Here is a 14,239-nt window from a genome sequence, read left to right as displayed (position 1 = left end):
CACCTTGAAGCTTGTCTGCTACACAGTCTTACGTCAGCTAAACAGATCAGTATGCAACGTGTACTGTGACTAGAAACCGCGACACGTTGGACCGGGTCCTGCAAAAAACAGGACATTTCCTCACTTTCCGCGTCGCTTTCTTAGTAAAATTAATCATGATTAATAAATACTCTTTAGATACTTCAGATCTCTCCAGAAATTTTGTCACATATTCAAAACATGTAGTCATTTATAAAAACATAAAATCTTATTATTAAAAACACCAACCGGAAGTGTATTATGTACTTCCGGCTGCAGTTTTCCACACATTTTTTGTGTCCGTGTTTATTTAAAGTTATTTTGTCACTAATGCTGATATTTACATCCTCCTCAAAGGTTGTTGAAGCTCCAGGAGACTCTGAGCAGCAGGACGAACATTAGGTAGCGGCGAGCTGCAGCTAGCGGGACATCCAGTCGCAGCTAGCGGGACATCCAGTCGCAGCTAGCGGGACATCCAGTCGCAGCTAGCGGGACATCCAGTCGCAGCTAGCGGGACATCCAGTCGCAGCTAGCGGGACATCCAGTCGCAGCTAGCGGGACATCCAGTCGCAGCTAGCGGGACATCCAGTCGCAGCTAGCGGGACATCCAGTCGCAGCTAGCGGGACATCCAGCGGGAGATCCAGCCGCCGCTAGCGGGGGATTCCCACCGCTGGCCGCACTGCCCCCGGCCGCCTTCCAGGCCGGTCTCATGCTACACCCATAGCCGAGGCTCTGGGTCACCGATGGCCGCCCGGCAGCCCTTCGCGGACTCGGACACTGCGGATGAAGCGGTCCGGGCCACCTGCGACGATGCGACCACCTGTAAAAGGTGAGAAGCAGCAAGAAAATCTGGCAGCTGGTCGCACTGTAACTCATTCATTCATTCATTCGTTGCGTTTCTCTCATTTTACTAATCAGAACCGCAAACTTTAATAGATTTAGACCAACTAAACTCAGAGTCCATTGGAATGAAGTAGAAGGAACAAGATGCATGGTTTTAGGTCTAGACTTTGACTGGGCCATTCTAGCCCATGAATCTGCTTTGATCTGATTCATCTGTCATCCTGTAACTTTCAGACGTGTCTCTTCTCCAGCCTGAAGCAGATAAATGAATCTCCTCATCAGAACCAGTCCTTCAGGTCTGGTAACCGGACCTGTGCCTGATTCAGCCGCTTCAGCAGGAACGCATCTAAACAACTAGAAGCTACAGGATTTTAGTTCTCCAGGATCAGACATGGCAACCTTTGATCTAAACCATCCCATAATATCTCTGCATGTTCAGGGTCTCTCCTCCCAGTCTCTAACTGGTTTTCCTCCAGGGTTGTCCTGGTTCATCTTCATCAGCATGGAAACTCTCTGCTATTCTTATTCTTCCTGATAACCGAATTTATTTATCAGGTTTGCCACCAGTAAAGGCTACTGGAAGGACTCCAGCCTCCAGTACTTTGTGAGGAACGTTGGAGAGAGGAAGGCGCCCGAGATCAACAGAGGTGAGTGATCCAGTCTGGGATCCGGTCTGTGCAAACCGACCCCGCCGCTGTTCACGTTGTTCTCTGACCTCAGGGTACTACGCCCGGGTTCAGGGGGTCAACCTGCTGCTGGACGCCTTCCTGAAGAAAACCCAAGGTCACTGCCAGGTGATCAACCTGGGCGCCGGCCTGGACACCACCTTCTGGAGGCTGCAGGTGAGGAAGCAGAGAGCGCTTCATCCCAGCATGCTCTCTGTTTTGCCAACTGAAACTCCAGTGTGTGTGTGTGTGTGTGTGTGTGTGTGTGTGTGTGTGTGTGTGTGTGTGTGTGTGTGTGTTTAGGAGGAAAACCTGTTGCCACAGAAGTTGTTTGAAGTTGACTTTCCGACTGTTGTGGCTCGGAAAATCCACCACATAAAGTGAGTCTGCAGCTGTTCTTTACTCCTGTTAGTTGGTTTATCGGCCTTTAATGATCCGTTACAAGATTATATTATAGTTATTGATTAATCTATTAATTATTCAGATGAATGATCAGATAAAAATAACTAGTGTACTCTGCAGTTTCTAAGCCTTTTTATACAATATTTGAAATGCATAAAAAATGCAATTAAATATTGGATTTTCTTTAAAATAATAAAATCAATATTTTCTTGCCTAAAAGTCAATAACAGCATTGCTTCAGTTAACTCTTCATCATCCTCTTCCAAGGATGTTTGAAGGATAAAAAGATGAACATCGACAGTGAAGCTGCTCCAGTTTCTGTTCTCAGATATTAAATATTAAAATGTAAACATTAGAGCCGATAGATGCAGAGAAACATCGTGTTACTCATAACAACACAGCTTCAACTAGAACTGCTCTGGTTCTCCAGCCAGATCAGATAAAATCACCTTTGACCTCTTCTCCTGTGGATTGGTCCTGCAATGCAGAGCAACGTCCGCCAGGGGGCGCCACAACCTGGTTCAAAATCAGCATATAAGAGCTTAAAGGAGACAGGAGGAATAACTACCATGTTGTGATAAATGTGTGAAAATCCAGAGTTTTTCTCCAGGATAAAGTATTCACACCCCGGAGCCGTTTCCTGTCGGTTCAGGTTACAGATTCAAACTTCACTGTTAGTCATTTGATCGCATTTGACTGAAGTTTCTACCAGCTCTCAACATCCAGATTCTCAAAACTCAAACCGGTTCAACATTTTGTTTGTAAAACATTTGGACAGAAAGAGAATCTGAGAAAAGTTTGGGTCAGAACAGAACAGTTCTTACTGACATTTAATGAAACTTCAGCAGTTTTCTCTGATTCTTTATGTTTAAGATTTTCTCCATTTTTTTTCAGCAGAGGGAGAATCGTGTAAAGCAGCATTTAAATAGTTGATATTGTCTCAAAATGACAATATTATCATTTATGGCAATAATTTATAATTTATCCTTTAGCGAACTGTTATTGTCACAGATGTTTCTGTTTTGGTCTTTGACTAGGACAAAACCCCCTCTGTCCAAACCCATCATCGATGTTCACTCCACCGACTCCTTACTGCTGGGTAAAAACCATCATCATTATTATTATTATTATTATTATTATTATTATTATTATTACTGCTAAAACGTTGATGCCGTCTCTGCGCCTCCTCAGAGTCTCATGTTCTGGACTCGGACCGGTTCTGCATCATCGGAGCCGACCTCAGAGACGTTCCCGGCCTGGACGAGAAGCTGAGGCGGTTCCATCTGGACCCGGAGTACGTTTAGCGACCTGGGTTTGGCGTTTCCATGGAAACCATGGTTTCTGTTTCTCAGCAGGTCTCTGCAGGTCCAGGAACTGCAGCTTATCTGTTGCAGCGCCGCAGCTGCAGAGCAGCTGCAGGTCAGAGGCCATCTGGAGGCTGATTGCAGGCGGCGCCACGCCCGCCGCATGTTTTCAGAACCAAACCTCCAGTTTGCTGAGTCACGATTTCAGATGAAATCTGCTGATTCAGGCAGAGCGAAGAGGCTGATGAGGCTCCAGAGTTGCTGCTGTGGTTGTGTTGCCTTCATGTTGCCTGTCCTGGTGTTGCCGCAGGTTGCCCACGCTGCTGCTGTCAGAATGCGTCCTGGTCTACATGACCCCGGCCCAGTCGTCCAGCCTCGTCCACTGGGCCGCTCAGACGTTTCACACCGCCATGTTCATAAACTACGAACAGGTAAAAATCACTGATGCAGCTGTTTGATACATGTTGCCATGGAAACTAAACCAAAATCTCTCCATACCATCCTGCCTCTGTGTGGCAAACAGGCCGAGGATGACCTTTGACCCTCTCTGCTTTGCTGAGTTGATTTAATTCTGACTCACTGGCCTATTTAAAGTCACGCTGCAGCACCATTTGCCTTGTCAGTGTTCATATGTTTTACTGTACTGCCAAGTTCTCAGGAAGCAGCAGGAAGTGACCTTTGACCTGTCGGTCTGTTCCTGCAGGTGAACATGAGCGACCGCTTTGGTCAGGTGATGATCGAGAACCTGCAGAGGCGGCGCTGCGCGCTGGCTGGGGTGGAGCTGTGCCTGTCCTTGGACTCCCAGGTAAAATCAGTCAGTAAGAACCGGTCGCTAGGGACCGGTCGCTGGGGACCGGTCGCTGGGGACCGGTCGCTAAGGACCGGTCGCTGGGGACCGGTCGCTAAGGACCGGTTGTTGAAGCAGCCTGTCTGTGTGTCTGCAGAAGGAGCGATTCCTGAGGGCCGGCTGGGATCAGGCCAGCGCTCTGGACATGATGGCGGTCTACAGCGGCCTCCCTCAGGACGACGTGGCCAGGTAGGACAGCTGCAGCGCCCCTGTCCACTTTGACCCGACTCCAGTCTGCTTGTCTTTAAAGTCCGGTCCGTTGGTGAGGTTTGAACGCTAATCGACCTCTGACCTCTGGTCCTCCAAACTTCGGTCAGTGTTTGGTTTGAATGTGAACGCCCAGCGGACCAGAGACTGCTCCAAAGCAGGAAGTGAACTACAGCGCAGGGCATTCTGGGTAAATACAACTAACGCTAACTTGCTAGCCTAGCGCTAGCAGCAGAAATGTCTCCTGGTCTCAGAGCAGAGAGAAAAAGAACCACAGCAGCTGGAGGTGGAGTAGATGTTCTGGTTCCAGGAGAACCGGGTCGACCGGATCATCAGGAGGAAAACAGAATAAAACTTTCCTTAAATTTAAAGTCAGAACAATAATTATGAATAGGCCTGTTGCGATAAACCATAAATCAATTAATTGTACGATAAATTAAAACTATAGACGTGATTTTAATTATCGTCTGTTGATGACACTGAATGAAAAAAGGATCTTGATCTGAGAACATCAACGTTCTCAGATTGTCTTCAGGGGAAAATGTAGGAGTGAACTAACGTTTAGTGTTGAGCAACCAACCAGTGGCTCTGATGTGAAGGTGGGTCACATGTGGACCTGCCTTGCAGCAGGAAGGTTGTGGGTTCGACTCCGGGTCTGACTGGGTGACTTTGTGTCCTGTAGAATCGAGCTTTTGGAGTTCCTGGATGAGAAGGAGCTTCTGCAGCAGCTGCTGCAGCACTACTGCATCTGCTGGGCCACCAAGGACCGACTCAACCTGGGTGAGACCCGCCGCAGGCTGCATGTGAGCGGCGCCGCCGCGCAACTTCCTGCAGCCGTCCGCCATCTTTAACCAGCCGGGTCGGTTCTGCTTCCATAGGGCTGTCGCAGCTGGCCTTCTGAGGGTCAAAGGTCACGGTGGGGTTGTCAGAGGCAGCAGGGGAAGATCACCTGGGAGCCGTGGGGTCAGAGGTCACACTGGAACCAGATGCTGGAAAAAATTAAACGGAAATATTTAAAAATGTTTGACAGAATCTGCTGGAAATAAAGACAGAGAGACGAGAAGAGATTCATGTTGTTATTATTATTATTATTATTATCATCATAACAGCACAGCGTTCTTAAACCAGTTATCCTCGATTTTCATGTGAAAATCAACAATATAGAGGAGAAATAATTCAAAAAAATGAATTATTTGTTTTTTTCTATTTAAAATAAAATGTCAGGTTTACAGATTCGTCTGATTATTAGTTATTAACAGGAAAATATCTTTCTATCAGTGAAATATAATTTACTAACTAAATATTTGTGACATTTATAAATGGGGAACGTTACATAACCATGACATTTTTTACAGTGTATCGTTACAAACGTCTGATACTCAGGGGTCAAAGGTCAAGTCCAGTGTTTGTTTCTGTTATCTCCCGTTCATAACAGTTTTAACTTATCTGTGTCGTAAAGGCGTCGCCATGGAAACCTGAAGCTTTGAGTTTCCTGCTTCAAGGATTTTCAGAAAGTTGTTTGATTTTATTGTTGAAAGTTTTTAAACCGTTTTTATTATTTGATTCTTTGTGATTGTTTTATGATTTTAGTAGAAAGAGTTCATTTGCTGAACAGCATTTTGAACGGTTTTAAAAATGCTTTGTTAATAAATAAATGACAGTAAATTCATAATTAGGTGAAGAATGAACATCCTGACAGGCTGAGGAACATTTTGTTTTAGTTATTCAAATAATTGTCATCCTGTTAATGAGAGAAAAAATACATAAAATACATAAAACTGATAAAAAGTCAATAAATCAAATTGACTGGAAATGAACCAATAAAAATGAATCTGTTTAAAAAACAGACCTGCATGGTTTATGTAGTTTAATATTTTAAATTACGTCTTCTTAAAGAGACAGAGACCCAATTTCAAAGCATCAAACGTCTTAAATAAAGTTTTATGTTCAGCATTTTATACCATCACTGGACATGAACTGAGACGTCTGGACGACGTTTTATTAATCATATTTAAAGTCTTTTTACTGATAATCTGGAGGAAGAAATTGAAAATGTATAAATATTCTTAAATAAATGTAACAATAATCAATAACCATTTGATCAATTGTTGGCTGTTTGGTGACCAGAGAACTCCAATTTTGTTAATTTAAAATAATAATTTTCTTATGAAATGTTTTTCTTCTGAATATTCCAGAGATTTCGATTTACCCGTCGATCTACGTTCCGACCCTCATCTATGGCCACGAGGGTCTTTGGTCGACTAAAGACTTTAAGATAACAAGCAATGTAATAAAACACCAAGTAACGAGACGTTTGGAGGAAAATTATTGAAGCTGTAAAGGAAACAGTGTGATCGGGTTACGTACTGCTGAACTTCAAACTTATCAGTCTTTATGATCAAACTTTTGGGTTTGTTTTAGCTTCCATGTTCTGGTTCTTTGCACTGACCGAAAGAACCAGATCACGGATACAAGCAGCCGAAATGGGTTTTCTCTGTAGGGTGTCTGGGCTCTCGCTTAGAGAAGCTCAGTCATCCAGGAGAGACTCAGAGTAGAGCCACTGCTCCTTCACATCGAGAGGGTCCAGTTGAGGAGCATCTGGTCAGGATGCCTCCTGGACGCCTCCCTGGTGAGGAGTTCATGTCCCACCAGGAGGAGGGGAAACCCAGGACACTCTGGAGGGACGATGTCTCTCTGCTGGCCTGGGAACGCCTTGAGATTCCTGGGAACGCCTTGGGATTCCTGGGAACGCCTTGGGATTCCTGGAGGATCTGGAAGAAGAGACTGGAGAGGGAAGACTGGACCTCCCTTCTGAAGCTGCTGACCCCACGACCCGACCAGGATGGATGGATGGATGGATGGATGGATGATGGATGGATGATGGATGATGGATGGATGATGGATGGACATTTTAACGTTTCAGATTATAAACAGCTTTAAATATGAAAGAAAACAGAATAAAATCAAAAATGTTTCAGTCGATTTTATTCACTGAAACAAATAAAAACAACCTGGAAAGTTTACAGTGTTTCAGTTCTGTCTCAACTTCATGGTCCTTTGACTAGGCCAGTCAGACGATGACCTGCTGGTGACCTTTGGGTCGTTGTTCTGCTGCTAGAGGGCAGAGCCCACAGCATCATACTGCCACCGCCGTGTCTGGCTGTAGATCTGATCTTCTGGTTCTTAAATGCTTTTCAAACTCTTTGAGTTTGAAAAGTCTGAATTTTTCAACTTTTGAGAAAATGTTTTTTAGTGCAAATTTCCTCCTGAACCTTTGTGAATGTTTTTCTCCTGTTCAATGTCAGTCTGATTCCTGCAGACTTTGACTTTTCTAATCTTTTCTGTAAACAGAAACTTTGAGGCTTCGCTTTGGACCGGAGCCAGAACCTGCAGAACCTTTAAGACTCTCTGACCTCAGATAATCGCTTATCCTTCACCTTTGGATTTTATGAGCAGTGGGTTGAGCTGACAGGTGGAAACAGAGGTTTGCCTCAGTCAGCAGACCGTCAGGAGTGAAGGGACACCATGGAGAAACTGGAGACGGCTCCAGACTCTTCGCTTCTGGACAAAACCAAGAAGCCGATCTCCAGGCCGCTCAACAAGTTCGAGCGTGTTTTCCAGCCCTGCCTGGCGGAGATCCTGGGAACCATGTTCTTTGTCTTCATTGGCTGCGTGTCCGTCATCGAGAACGCGCCTGCAGCGGGGCGGCTGCAGCCGGCTCTGGTGCACGGCCTGGCGGTGGCGGTGCTGGTGGCCGTCATGGACAGAATCAGGTGACTTTCCTCAGGATTCGAACCAACACGCTCTCCTCTGATCATGGACTAGATGTTCCTTTCTTTAAAATCATTTTTTGAAGTTCAGAATCGTTCTGCAGAGTTTCGGTGGGTCATCCTGCAGCCCGCCGGGTTTTGACTCAAAAATGTTTAAAGTTGACAGGAAATGTGAACATATGAGCTGATAATTATTTGCTATTGGAAGATATTAATAACAATACCTAACGAGTCTTAAGAAGGCAAACATTAAAGACATGAATGAATGAATTAAACTAAACCAGTTTCTTGACTTTGCTGCAGTAGTTAGCATGCAGAGTTTCTCTCTAAAGAGACTTTAACCATCTTCACTAGATTCACCGAGATAAAAAAAAAACAAAAAACCTGCTGGGGTCACTGATGAGGTCTGGTGGGGTCACTAATGAGGTCTGGTGGGGTCACTAATGAGGCCTGGTGGGGTCACTAATGAGGCCTGGTGGGGTCACTAATGAGGCCTGGTGGGGTCACTAATGAGGCCTGGTGACCCGCCAGGCTGACGGGGGAATCCTGGTCCAGTAACGTTTTTCCTTCCCTGGTTGAAGCGGCTCCCATTTCAACCCTCCGTTCACCGTGGCCGTCTGCCTGTGTGGCGGCGTGGAGTCGGCGATGGTGGCGCCGTACCTGGTCAGCCAGCTGGTCGGAGGAGTCCTGGGGGCGGGCATGGCAAAGGTTGGTGCTATCAGCAGCAAAATGTCCGGTTGCTGTTTGGTCGGCAGCAGCATGTGAAGCAGTTCTTCTGTCGCCAGCTGATGACCAGCCCAGAACGCTTCAGCAACGCCAGCGGGGCGGCCTTTAACCTCCTGAGGTCAGAGAGCCAGCTGTACCGGGCGCTGTTCGGAGAGGCGGCCATGACCTGCCTGGTGACCCTGGTGGTGCTGATGGTGGCAGTCAACAGCCGGACCAAAACGCCCTTTGGCCCGTTTCTGGTGGGCAGCACCGTCATGATCAACATCCTGGCAGGGTGAGTAAGTAGCAGACCACAGAACTTAATGGGTCATTAGGGTCAATAATAGGGTCATTAAGGTTCATCATGACTCATCAGTGACCTTAATGGTCCCATTATTGACCTTTATGGCCCTGTCATAAAGGTCAATAAAGGTCATGTTTCTTCCATGTTGATAAATTCATAATTTTGATGAATAATCAAACAGAATCAATATAAAACTGTTTTATCTCTTCTAACCATAAGACCATAAATGTTTTTGCTGATATCATGATTTCCCTTAGAAACAAACAAACCTTGATTTTTCTGACCAATCAGATCCAACCTGGTTTATTAAGATGCCGCCAGCAGGGGGCGCTGAGTTGTGAGAGTGTTAAAGAGACGGAGCTAAATTAGCATTGAAGCGCTAACCCTGAGCTTATTTAGAGTAAAACTGTCATTTGTAACATATAATAGAGAAACATTTTTCTTCTGCTTGTTCGACTCAAAAATCATATTTTAAAAAACATTTATTGTCAAAGTTCTTTTGAATTTTGCTCAGTAGTTCCAAAATATGTATAAAATATACTTTTATACCGTTTCTTTATCTACCGTTATCTCTGATCTTTCTGTATTATAACAATTATTTGTAGGTATTTTAATGAATAACTAGATTCTGTTTTATGGAAACACAGAGCTGATATTTCAGGAGCTTGTATGAATCCGGCCCGAGCGTTCGGTCCGGCCCTGATCACCAACCACTGGACCTACCACTGGGTTTACTGGGTGGGGCCCATTACAGGGGGGGCGGTGGCCGCTGCTCTGGTCAGGTAACGTTTGCACTCAAACTGTGTGATAAACCAAAGCTTGAGGAAAAACTGTGAGCAGAAGTTTTCCTTCGATCCGTTTCAGGCTCGTCCTGGGAGATCAGAAATCACGAATCGTCTGCAAGTCATAATTTGACTCTTTATTGTCGATAAACTTTATCTCTGCAAGCCTTTGACTCATCATGTTTCATGGATGTTTTGACTTTTGCTGCTGTTGATTTATGAGTAATAAAAACAAGGTTAATGTTTATGGTTTCTAAAGTTACAGTGAAAAATTAAAACAATAATTCTGTTTATTTAGATGTTCATCCGTCAACGTCATTTTTTCACCATATTATTCCCACATTTCTGAATGTCAGAGTCATAAACTAAATATTTAATTCAGAAATGAAACATTTGATTTTCAAATTAAATATTTAGCTCTGATTAAATATTCATTTTCTAAATTTAATATTTAGCTCCAAATTATTTATTTTCTAAACGAACCATTTAGCTCAGACCTAAATATTTTTGCTAAATATTTAGATTTGAGCTAAATGTTTAACTAATATGCAAATTAAAAATAAAAGCTGTTTTGGGATCTTTTAAGGATTTCACTGCTGGCAGAACTGAAATGTTGCTCTGGTAACATGTTAACATATATGTATATATATTTAAATTATGTATATCTGTATATACATTTGTAATTAAATTATAAATAAATGATATATAAAAATGACTTTAATACATGAACGCTCACATTTTTACTCCTGGAAGGTAAATAAATGCTGTTTAACAGCTTCATGTTCGTCGTTTGTTGGTTTTGAGAGGAAAAGTGTCAATAAAAGAAGCAGACATGTTGGGTGGCAAGCAGTTTATTGCTGCACGGTGCTGCACCGTGCAGCACGGTGCTGCAGCGGCTCAGCGGTATTTCTCGGACAGGCCCAGGGCCACGTTGGACAGGAACTTGTCCAGGGCGACGTGAGCCTCCGGGGTGAAGTCGTTGGGGAACATGGAGGCGATCACCACCTGCAGGCACTGCGCCAGGATCTGCGGACAAACACACCGTCACGTCACACTTCCAACACCGGGAAGCCGCGGGCCGAGTCTGGCTGGGCCAGAACGGGTCAGAACCTTGAAGTTGGCCGGGTCCACCCGGAGCTGGAAGGCGTGCAGCTCGCTGAGCTCCAGCAGGCCGGCGGACAGGTCGTCCATCTTGGCCACCGCCAGCGCCACTCCAGCCATGATCTTCTTCCCGTGCTTCGTGACTGGACCGGAACCGGCGCTCAGGTCCGGCCAGTGGGAGAAGTAGGTCTTGGTTTGGGGGTACACGACCAGCATCCTGCCAGGAGAACAGGGGTCAAAGGTCACAAAGACAAAGTCTGAATTCTAAGAAATTTGAAGACAGAAAAAATTAGATTTACTGGAGAAAAATAAAAATGTTTGTTTCCCAAATAAAGTTCATAAATAATTCACTGATCCTAAAAGAAAATGAAATGTTGTAACTCAATACATTTAATTTTCAGAGACTTTTTGTAGACATTGCAGGCCTGAAAGATCTCCTGCAGCAGTCTGTATTACAGCGGCTCTAGAGGAGCCTCTGACTGAAGAAGTCAAATTAATCTTTAAGAATCATTAAATATTACATTTCCTGACTCTGTGCTGCATTTTATTTCAATCTGCTGCTGAGCTGAACGTCTTTAACTCTCAAATCAAATCTTGGTTGTGGTTGTCATGGAAACGCCGTCAGAGTGAATGTTGATATTTCATCTTTAGCCATCAGAACTGAAACTGAGGAACAAAATGACTTTCTTTTCTAGTTCAGTGGATCTACGTTTGCTTTACTTGGTTCTGGTTCTCCGGGTGCGGCCGGATGTCGGGTCACCTACCTGGCCAGAGCTTCCGCCCCGATGGCGTCCGCCCCCTTGGCGATTTTGGCCCACAGCGCCTTCACCGCAGCCTTGTCCTTCTCCGTCAGACTCATCTCTGCTCGTCTCGCCCTCTGCCTGAATCCGACGTCTGTTCCCGGTTTCGTTTAAATCCCCTCGGCCCGGACGTACCTCCCACCGCGCCGGTGCCAGGCCGCCGCTGACGCAGATGACCCGGGCCGGCCCGCCTGATAGGAGGCCAGGTGGCGGGGCGCCAGCAGCGGGGCCCCTATCAGCGGCTGGCATCACGGGCGGAGCCGCAGAAACGCCATCAGGAACAAACGGCTTCCTGGAAGCAACGATAGAAAAACCGTTAGAGAACGGCAGAGGTCAAAGGTCACCGCCAATCAGAGAACAGCTGAGAGACGGTAAACAGACCACTGAGAAATTCTACATTTAAAACTCATGAAGCATCAAGGATTAAAAGTTTCTGGAACCAAATCCGTTTTGTGACGTAATAAAATCAGAATTCAAATGAGAAAACAAATAAAAATAAAATTTATTCACTTTCAGTTTTTCTGAGCTCAAACGGTGAAGGCAGCATCATGCTGCGGGGAGGCTGTGATCAAGGTGGATGAAATCAACAATAATCATTTTCTGCTTCAGATTCAGTTTGATCCTATTTTAATAAACTGGAAACTTTTTCATTTTCCGATTTTGATCTCAACATTTTATTCTGTTTCAAATGTTTTAATGTTCAACATTTTGTCATTTAATGTCTGAAAAATTACAAATAAACTTTATTAGAAACTTTACTTATGTCCATGAAACAGATCCAAAGTTTTTGAAACTTATTTTAATAAACTGAAAAACTTGTAAAAATGATGAAGTAACTCATCAATTAATTAACAGAATAAATAAATAAAGTGTAAAAGTTCACTGAGGATTTTTTTTAGAAATAAGAAAAGATTTATTAGTCATTATCATCAACAGATTACAACCAGGTTGAGACTCCAGTTAAAGTTCATATTATATAAACAGACACAACACATAAATATAAATATACATATAAATATAAATATAAATATACATAATAAAAAGATGAAGGAACAAACACAAAATGAGAAATAAATTGACATCAGAAGATGGTTGCAGAGCCTGGAGGTGTCAGAGTGAACAGAGTTTAATTTTTAACAGAGTTTAATTTTTAACAGGGTTTAATTTTTAACAGAGTTTAATTTTTAACAGAGTTTAATTTTTAACAGAGTTTAATTTTTAACAGAGTTTAATTTTTAACAGAGTTTACATTTTTAACAGAGTTTAGTGTCAACAGCAGAAGTTCTTATGTCTTTAAATTTAGTGTCATGATTGTCATCAGGTAGAAACTGTTTTTTGGTGATTTGTCCTGGTTTTTATTGCTCTGCAGCTGGAAGAGACCATAATAATACATTTTTATTTTAGAAAAAATATTTAGTTTATTTTCTCTAACATTTAATCATATTAATATTTGATGACTTCAGAAAAGCTGCAGTTTTTCCTTCCAGTTAAAAATCCTCTGAGATTTCTTCAGATTTTCTCTGATTGTTTTTCTTTAATTGCTCATTTTTGGCTCGTCTTATAAATTTCTTTGCTATCTTTGCTCCAAACTTGGCCTGCAGCGTTTATCAGGGGGTTCAGGTTCTGGTTCTGGTCCAAACAGAAGCAGAACCGCCTGCGGAGGGGAGGCGGTGCTGATAAGAGGCGGCTGGGCGGGTAGATAACAGCTGCAGCAGCAAAACCTTCCACAAACAGAAATGAATCGTTTTTAAGAAACTAAAAACAAAAACTCCTTTAAACATCAGATAAAACCAGATGATGATGATTAAATGTCACTTTAATGTTTTGATGTCTGTTTTATTAGTTTTAATGTTCGGATCTGTTTTAAAATATTTAGAAATAAAATGGAACTTTAAAAAATAGCAGCAGCTTAATAATTATTTACTATTTTATTTTTCTTATATAACATAAGTGAACTTAATATCCATTATTATTATTATTATTATTATTATTATTATTATTATTATTATTATTATTATTATTATTATTATTATTATTATTATTATTATTATTATTATTATTATTATATTTTGTGATAATCTTTTTAAATAATGTGCTCCATTATTCTGCAGCTGCTGGTTTTTCTCCAGAAGGAGTAAAATCATATTAAATCATATTAAATCATATTAAATCATATTAAATTATATTAAATCATATTTCTGCTTTCTGTCTTCGGACATAAAAATTGTTCAAATCACTTTATTAAAAACAAATAATGTAAACTATCATCATGTTTTTATGAAATGATTATTTTAACGATGGAATTTGACAAAATGTCATTTTCTGTTTCTGTGTTTTCATATTTTGATGTTTTTATATTTTGATGTTTTTATATTTTTGATATTTTGAAGTTTTTATTTTTATATATATTTTGATGTTTTTATATTTTGATGTTTTTATATTTTTGATATTTTGAAGTTTTTATTTTTTGCATATTTTGATGTTTTTATG

General features: G+C 42.5%; 3 protein-coding genes across 5 annotated transcripts in view; 2 read left to right on the top strand and 1 right to left on the bottom strand.

Annotated features, from left to right (window-relative positions):
- The first annotated feature begins 280 nt into the window (after positions 1-280).
- On the top strand, positions 281-5,347 carry lcmt1 (leucine carboxyl methyltransferase 1). Of its 3 annotated transcripts, XM_044103094.1 has the most exons (12): positions 288-634; positions 669-848; positions 1,418-1,509; positions 1,583-1,704; positions 1,831-1,907; positions 2,967-3,028; positions 3,121-3,223; positions 3,544-3,664; positions 3,937-4,038; positions 4,178-4,269; positions 4,970-5,090; positions 5,166-5,347. In XM_044103094.1, the coding sequence occupies exons 2-12, from the start codon at positions 763-765 to the stop codon at positions 5,331-5,333; spliced, it is 1,146 nt and encodes a 381-aa protein (XP_043959029.1). In that variant the 5' UTR covers positions 288-634; positions 669-762; the 3' UTR covers positions 5,334-5,347. The 3 variants fall into 3 exon arrangements, with proteins under 3 accessions (XP_043959030.1, XP_043959028.1, XP_043959029.1); XM_044103095.1 differs by having other exon boundaries at positions 281-848; positions 4,970-5,067; XM_044103093.1 differs by having other exon boundaries at positions 281-848.
- A 2,453-nt stretch (positions 5,348-7,800) lies between these two features.
- Positions 7,801-10,167, top strand: LOC122822986 (aquaporin-8-like). Its single transcript, XM_044102160.1, has 5 exons — positions 7,801-8,060; positions 8,639-8,765; positions 8,843-9,057; positions 9,714-9,848; positions 9,931-10,167. The coding sequence occupies exons 1-5, from the start codon at positions 7,813-7,815 to the stop codon at positions 9,974-9,976; spliced, it is 771 nt and encodes a 256-aa protein (XP_043958095.1). The 5' UTR covers positions 7,801-7,812; the 3' UTR covers positions 9,977-10,167.
- Positions 10,168-10,683: 516 nt separating this feature from the next.
- hbae5 (hemoglobin, alpha embryonic 5) overlaps positions 10,684-14,239 on the bottom strand; it is a 3,881-nt gene continuing 325 nt past the window's right edge. Inside the window, exons 2-4 of the mRNA XM_044103703.1 lie at positions 11,714-12,041; positions 10,959-11,166; positions 10,684-10,874 (exon numbers count right to left, since the gene is read on the bottom strand). Coding sequence (XP_043959638.1) covers positions 10,746-10,874; positions 10,959-11,166; positions 11,714-11,808 — 432 coding nt within the window. The 5' untranslated portion in view covers positions 11,809-12,041 and the 3' untranslated portion in view covers positions 10,684-10,745. The remainder of the gene's footprint in view (positions 10,875-10,958; positions 11,167-11,713; positions 12,042-14,239) is intronic.

The sequence above is a fragment of the Gambusia affinis genome, linkage group LG20 (genome assembly GCF_019740435.1).
Source record: "Gambusia affinis linkage group LG20, SWU_Gaff_1.0, whole genome shotgun sequence".
Classification (NCBI taxonomy): domain Eukaryota; kingdom Metazoa; phylum Chordata; class Actinopteri; order Cyprinodontiformes; family Poeciliidae; genus Gambusia; species Gambusia affinis.
This window is presented reverse-complemented; position numbering and strand designations above follow the sequence as displayed.

Bases quoted from the DNA above. Each gene is read 5' to 3' on its own strand.
- lcmt1 (XM_044103093.1), top strand. From the start codon at position 763: ATGGCCGCCCGGCAGCCCTTCGCGGACTCGGACACTGCGGATGAAGCG. The intron at 3,224-3,543 runs GTACGTTTAGCG...GTGTTGCCGCAG, and splicing joins CGGTTCCATCTGGACCCGGA to GTTGCCCACGCTGCTGCTGT. The intron at 4,039-4,177 runs GTAAAATCAGTC...GTGTGTCTGCAG, and splicing joins GCCTGTCCTTGGACTCCCAG to AAGGAGCGATTCCTGAGGGC.
- LOC122822986 (XM_044102160.1), top strand. From the start codon at position 7,813: ATGGAGAAACTGGAGACGGCTCCAGACTCTTCGCTTCTGGACAAAACC. The intron at 8,061-8,638 runs GTGACTTTCCTC...CCCTGGTTGAAG, and splicing joins GCCGTCATGGACAGAATCAG to CGGCTCCCATTTCAACCCTC. The intron at 8,766-8,842 runs GTTGGTGCTATC...TTCTGTCGCCAG, and splicing joins TGGGGGCGGGCATGGCAAAG to CTGATGACCAGCCCAGAACG.